Below are 6,867 nucleotides of genomic sequence, written 5' to 3'. Positions count from 1 at the left end.
CCGCCTAGCCCACTCTACATCAACCGGTTTTGCGACCTTTGGTCGCTACGTCTTACATGTAAGCGCTTCAAGACAAGTCTCTTGAGAAGAGTACGCAATATTTGACCTGACTGCTTCTTAATGAACTTTTGGGCAGATATTTTCTAAATATTGCTTTTGCTTGTTGTCCAAATGCGCAAGGAATTTGTCTATTCTTGACTGCTTTGATTCTCTGTGCGCCTGTAGTCTCTGTTGTATACGAGGCTTGGTCAGCAGTTCTTTAGAATTACGCATGCCCGTTTGGGGCGTGTGGTGACCATTTGTTGGAGAAATGTCATCTGTCACAGAACCGTTCTGTTCACATGTTGTTCTCGTGTTCGGCACGTGACCGTTTCCATTGGCGACGAAGGCAGATTCTTCCTCCATTTCATCCAAAACACACTGTAGTTCCCATTCCAACTCGGTTTGTGACTGCTTTCTTGTATTACTATCAGTAGCTTCCTACAAAGGTTATAAACGACTTCAATTAGATCTCCAGTAAGAGGGTCCAGAGAGGGTAATATAAATCCCATTTCCCAGCACAAATTTTGCTCAAATCCCATTGCCCAGCTTATGTTTTGCCCAAATCTCAGTTCCACTCCCATTTTTTGGTTGGTGATTCCCAGCCCCCGTGCCCCAAATCCTATTTTTCCCAGTGAAAAAAAAGGCAAATCCCAGTTCCCATTTTACTCCTTCTGTCCCCTTGGGTAAGAACTGAAATTTGAATACCACCCTCCCTCTCCTTAGTGTGAGGCATTTTTGACATTCTTGTCATGTGAACGTGGTTAACCACGGATGATGCATATTTATACCATGCCATAGAAAATACAGCCAATCAGAATTCAGGAAAGCCGTTGTATATTCGATGGTATTCAACTCAACCTTCCCATCGTGCGCTGCGATCTTATTCTCGACGAAATTTAGTAAGCTTATTTTCTATGGCATGGTATAAAATAGTTACACAACACTTTCTCGTGGTATACTATGGAATATCCCACTTGTCACTTGTATTTTCTTGGTATACACACTCGCCTAAAGGCTTGTGTGTACACCGAGAAAATACAAGTGACTCGTGGGATATTCCATAGTATACCACTCGAAAGCGTTGCATAACTAGTATATATATTCCGTGGGATTGAAATGATATGATGTGTTCACACCTCGAGGCTGCCCAGAATAGAAATGTTGTTCACTGTAAGAGAACTCTTTGGATATGTGGCCAGTGATAGGCGAAAAAGGCACAGTCATATATCAATGACATCCAATTCCCATTCACTGGACACCTTGTTTTACTTTAATTGGACACCCATCAAGATGACACCTCTCTTACATGGACACCTCACTAAAGTGACCACTTCTCTGAGGTGGTCATTCCTCTAAAGTGGACACCTCTCTTTAGCAGATACCCCATTACAGAAAATGAGACACACTACCCTCATGGTCCGTACCATAATTATTTCTTTCAGCTAACATAGCACACACAATGTACATGTTAATACCATACAAGTTTTGTTTCTTAGTTTTACTCAATTTTCTTCCAAGGTGTAAACTCTTTCTGTGTACAACATTTTTTAAAGAACAGAACATACTACAATGGTTAGTGCAACTGGTAACAACAGTAACCTACCTTAAAAGTTTTGTAATTCCACTGAAATGAAAGAATGGCACCATAGAAATCCCACACAGAAAACTCAGGCCATAAAACTTTAAGAAATGACAAACAGGAATAGGAGCACTGCAACCAAAATAAAATCAGAAATGAGACTCACAATATTAATACAGAAACTGATCGGCATGAAGTTTTCCCAAACATCCCCCTCCCCCCGCATCTAATATTAGTTTGACATCGTTGACTATCTTTTTGTGATTTCTACTCTTGTGATTTGCACTGATGGTCTCAAGTTTTGTACAAGGTAAGGTAAGGGATAATTAGACTAGATTTGAGCTGGTGGCCAGTTTATCTTAAGCTGTTTTACTGCCTGCTTCAAGTAATATATCAAATACAAGAGACAGTGTATCATCAGGATATGCAAACACTGAGAAGAGGGTATGATGCACAGCAGAGTTTTTTCGACAAAATTAAAGGAGTTAGGATAGCCGATGAAACACTGTCTTGAGTGTTTGATATATCATTTCAATCAATGAACATAATGACTGGGTATCCAAACCTCCTTTACGGTTATGATTTCCTTTGTTTATGAGTTTGAGAATTACATATGAAACACATGGCCAAACTCAATAATTAAACATGTCATGATATTTAAATATTTGCACAAAATATTGAATCATCCTTTTAGTAATATTGTTCTACAAGTAAGAGAAAAGAGGAAGTTAAAATAAAATAAAAAATAATTACACACCTGCCATAAGAGGAAATCACTAAATCGCACCTCTCCTGATGTTCTTATTAAAATGTCTGGGTGTGGAGAATGCGAAGTGTAGAGACACTTCTCTAACAGTGACTCACTGACATCACTGTGAAGATAGAAAATTCGACATGTTAAATAAACTCCATTCTACAGTATTAGAAGTGGAGGAGAAATTTTACTTAACCTGAAATTGCTGTCAAAGGTTATAAGATGCAAAAAATGTTTGGATTAAGACAATAAACTTCAAAATAAAGTCAAGAACAGTACATGTACACCATAGGAGTGATAGCCAGACAAGACACAGTGGAGAAGGAACATCAGGGCTCCTGGTACAAGGTAGTGCAACCCTCAAGTCATACAACTGTACATGTACTCTCTGTATGGCATAACTGTTAGTGTGCTGTTAAGAAGCCTTGGCTTGGTCCTAACCACTATTCTAATGCAACATTATGTTTTAAGGAAAGAAACTTTACTCTCAGAGTGCCACTCAATCTCTCAACCCATGAGGTCTTTGAGGTAACAGTAGTAGCAATGTGGAGGCACCAAGGAAATATGGGGTGTACTACAACAGTGCCATATGCATGGACTAACTGCCCATCCATGGAGGGTATAATAATAATTAGCATATGTTTTGCTTGGGGCTAAGTCAGCCCCGTCAGCTTCAAGGGGGAAATAAATTTGATTTTGATTGATTGATTATTGGTTGGCAGCATTACCCCTGCATTTACTTCATACTACGAAAACTGCATTAAGTACAGTTGTAAGTGCTGACTCTGATAAACCATCAGACTCTAGAACAGATTATGAATTCTTACCTTGGTTTTATTAAGCCAAGTTCAACACCCTCAGCCATGGATTTTACAGCGTTGGATATTTCGTGTCTTGATGTGTATGCTAGGCATACATTTAAAGTCGCTCTGAAGAAATAAAACTTACTGTTAAAGCAATAACAAAATATGCCTTGATTTTATATTTATTTCATCTTGATGCACCAAAAAATTACACATTTACAGTTAATTGTGTCTTCTAAATGTAAGTTGCCGGTTGTGGTTTAATTGACTACCCTTGGTACAATTTTATTAGTATTTTCCTTTGGGAAAATACTAGATTTAGATTGTACCAAGTAGAAAAGTTGAACCACAACACATGCAAGTCTCTATATGACTGACAACAGGGCTGGAAATAATTTCCAAAGAGTCTCTGGACACAAAGACTGGTCAAATTCATTTTAGCTAGCCATACCTCATTTCTGCTCAGACAAAAAATGCAACATGTAATTTTCCAAAATTATCAAAGATATGTAGAAAAAAAACACCCACACCATAGAAATAACATTCCCTAAATAAATTATTTTTTTGCTACAAGCAATGACACTGTTGACTGTCAAAGTTAGATTGCTGTTGCAGTGTCCAGAATCTATCTTTTGCTGAATGAATTGTTCGTTATATATCTACATGTATAGGTCCACATTCTTTACAAAAAGTTTAAAGTTTTAAAATTTCCTTAGTTTATATCCTGTTCAATAGTTTTTATTTTTCCTATTCTATTTTCATTTGCTTTTATGGCAAGAAGATATTTGATGCAGAATGTAATTTGATTTTAAAGTGAATATTATCGACTTGTGACCCGACAACATGACCGGCAAGATGAACGTTTGACCATTCAAGTCCCCAATCAGGACGGACATTGCCCATTGACTGGCCGTTATTTTGAGCCCTGGACCAGAGAATTGAATTGCAAAAATATGTGGCAATTATATGCAATATGATTTGTACACTGTACAAATTAGTGACAGCTGTAACTCAATAGAATCATTATTTTATTAAGGCTCCATACACATTTATAATGTATGTTGTGTTTATAATTTGAAGGTAAAATATTATTTCCACACTTTAACTTACTTGGTATTGTTCTGTGAAAACTTGACAACTTTTGCAACTGATCTCTGTAAATCCTCTGGTAACATGGTGAGATCACCAAGAGCCCGGACACAAACTCCATGTTTTTGTATCATTTCTCTGCAAAGAAAAATGGTCTTATGATGAAAAATGATCTTATGAATATATCGTACTAAGAAATACATTGTTGCAGGGGTAGATGACTGCATGCTGGACATGTATTTCAACCAGGGTTAACTGACATTTTGTAAAAATTTCAATATTGTAAGCTGATAATTAGATTTTTACAGGCTAACCCAGTAATGCGCAAATGGGTCAATTCTTGTAGTTTTGGACGGATACTGTAAAGACTCGTGTATTAGCCGCACTCGTAGATAAGCCACGCCCCCAACTTCCAAGCTTGATTTAAAAATTAAAATAAAAACTTAAAAAAAGCACTAAGGTAAAAAAGTAGTTGTTTGTTGGTGATTTTTAAGGATTTACATGTACTTACTTTTCTTCCATTAATTTGTCAAATTTTTGCTTGGCAAGCTCCATGAGTCCATCAACTTCATCCTTCGAGCGTTTGAAGTTTTCAATACTGAAAGCATAGACTGTTACTTCAGGTATGCCAAGATCAAAGCACCATTCAAGAACCTGTGACAAGAGAAATAAATTTGACTGTGGTATTTGGAATACAGTCAACTCTCCCTTAACGGACACCTCTATAAGTCGGACACCTCCATAAGACGGACACCTGGTGATGGTCCCTGTCGTTTTTCAGTCATTTTACTGTAACCAAACTCCCTATAAGACGGACACCTCTCTAAGACGGACAACGGACACTTTGGAATCATAAACGGACACTAAAGACGTGTTTTTTATCATGTTTTATTAGTGAAAATACTTCCAAACTTCATATCGCTAAAGCAAAGTTAGTCAGTGCCCTAAGGATACACTTATATCAAGCTTACTAACCAAAAACAATGAAGCTGCTCTGTTTACGTGAAGCAGTGAATTATCGATTGTAATGAAAAAACAAGTCAATTTTCTGATATTATTGATGTCCCAAGTTGGAGGTTTTGTTAAAGAAGGTGACTTTAAACGGTCTCAAAACAGAAGTGTATTCATTGTGCATAGGTTTAGCTCTATTATCTCAAAATTTCTGGCGTTATGTTTCCTCGACTCTCTACAAGACGGACACCTCTCTAAGACGGACAGTTGCGGCCGGTCCCGAACGTGTCCGTCTTAGAGAGAGTTGACTGTAAAGAAAAATTATTTCAGTGGAGGGAGTTTTGGAATTTTGATGTGTTTTGTGGTTAAACCAGCAAAGGTTTTTTACCTTTGAGTTGTTCAGTATTTGTAACATGAGGAGAGCTAAGAGCACAGATATAAACATGTCCCGAGAGTTACCATTTTGCGACATGCAGTGAATCCTTACTCTTATCAAAAAAGCATTTCTTTTGATTGTCGAAATTTGGGGGAAATTATTTTCAAAATCTGCTGATCTGTTGGTCCATTTATCCCCCCCTCCCCCTCCTTCATACAGCAGTACCACCCTTTATGCTTTCAAAATAATGGAGTTCCCTGTCACTGGTGACTGATCTGACTAATTAATTGGTACACCAATTATTCAGTACCCGGCCAAGGAAGAATCAAACATAGTGAAGAAATTATTCTACATGACACAAGCGTGGGACAAAGAAAAAATCTGAGTCCCCGACCCCCCCCCCCCCCCCCGGGAATCGAACCCATGGCCGAGCTCTAAAATCGGTACCATCTTTATTATTTACTACCCAAGGAAGAATCAAACATGTTATTAAACACCTGTGAAAATTACCTGAACCTGCGTTGAGTTTAACAGATGAAGGCTGCCACAAGAAAGTCACCTTATATAGTGTGTATTAGCTTTACATGCAACTGATGCAATCATTAGCTGCAGTAATTTGATTACATGCATGTCACACTTACAGAAAGGACTGGCACCATTATTTTCAACAATATTACTGCAGTCATATTACTCTATCATTATTTCGTGTTGATAGACTTCTGAGCACTCACATGGATTTCAATTTTTATGTCTACATTTAAATGTTTTTTTCATGTGTACTTTGATCTTCGTCATTAAAAAAAAAAGAAGAAAAAGTTTTTCAGCGTACGACTGAAATTGCAACAGTCCTATAAAGCTGCATTATAAGCTTACGCGAAACGTAAGCTTATTTATAGAAAAGTATTAAATAAAAATGTATTACATCTACTCTATTATATTAGCGCTCGCTATAAAGGAAAACTAACGAAGCTAAAGGCTTCGAAAGACAAAAAAATGTGCAGGGAGCCACGTACCTCTGTTAGCTTTTCAAAGCCTTTTTCATGTCCTTTTGAACGTCCGCAATTCACTTTCTTGGCGAATCTTCTATTCCCGTCCATAATAATCGCCACATGTTTAGGAATCTGGCCGGACTTGATGACACTATTACAGAAAGACCTGATGTACGAGGTCTTCCTTTCTTCCTTAAACCAGGACATACTAAAAATGTATTTTTCCCCGATATCGTTCACAACAAAAAGATATGTGCCGGCCGGTCACGATTTCAGAAATCGAT

At 37.7% G+C, this 6,867-nt stretch overlaps 1 protein-coding gene across 1 annotated transcript in view; it reads right to left on the bottom strand.

Annotated features, from left to right (window-relative positions):
- Positions 1-6,864, bottom strand: part of LOC144657435 (dehydrodolichyl diphosphate synthase complex subunit DHDDS-like) — a 7,478-nt gene extending 614 nt beyond the window's left edge. The window contains exons 1-7 of the mRNA XM_078517780.1: positions 6,608-6,864; positions 4,779-4,921; positions 4,289-4,405; positions 3,203-3,304; positions 2,379-2,493; positions 1,646-1,753; positions 1-480 (exon numbers count right to left, since the gene is read on the bottom strand). The exon at positions 1-480 is cut by the window's left edge and continues 614 nt beyond it. Of these exons, the coding sequence (XP_078373906.1) occupies positions 118-480; positions 1,646-1,753; positions 2,379-2,493; positions 3,203-3,304; positions 4,289-4,405; positions 4,779-4,921; positions 6,608-6,790 (1,131 nt within the window). The 5' untranslated portion in view covers positions 6,791-6,864 and the 3' untranslated portion in view covers positions 1-117. The remainder of the gene's footprint in view (positions 481-1,645; positions 1,754-2,378; positions 2,494-3,202; positions 3,305-4,288; positions 4,406-4,778; positions 4,922-6,607) is intronic.
- Positions 6,865-6,867: the final 3 nt, after the last annotated feature.

The sequence above is a fragment of the Oculina patagonica genome, chromosome 6 (genome assembly GCF_052425735.1).
Source record: "Oculina patagonica isolate OP01 chromosome 6, crgOcupat, whole genome shotgun sequence".
NCBI classification, from domain to species: domain Eukaryota; kingdom Metazoa; phylum Cnidaria; class Anthozoa; order Scleractinia; family Oculinidae; genus Oculina; species Oculina patagonica.
This window is presented reverse-complemented; position numbering and strand designations above follow the sequence as displayed.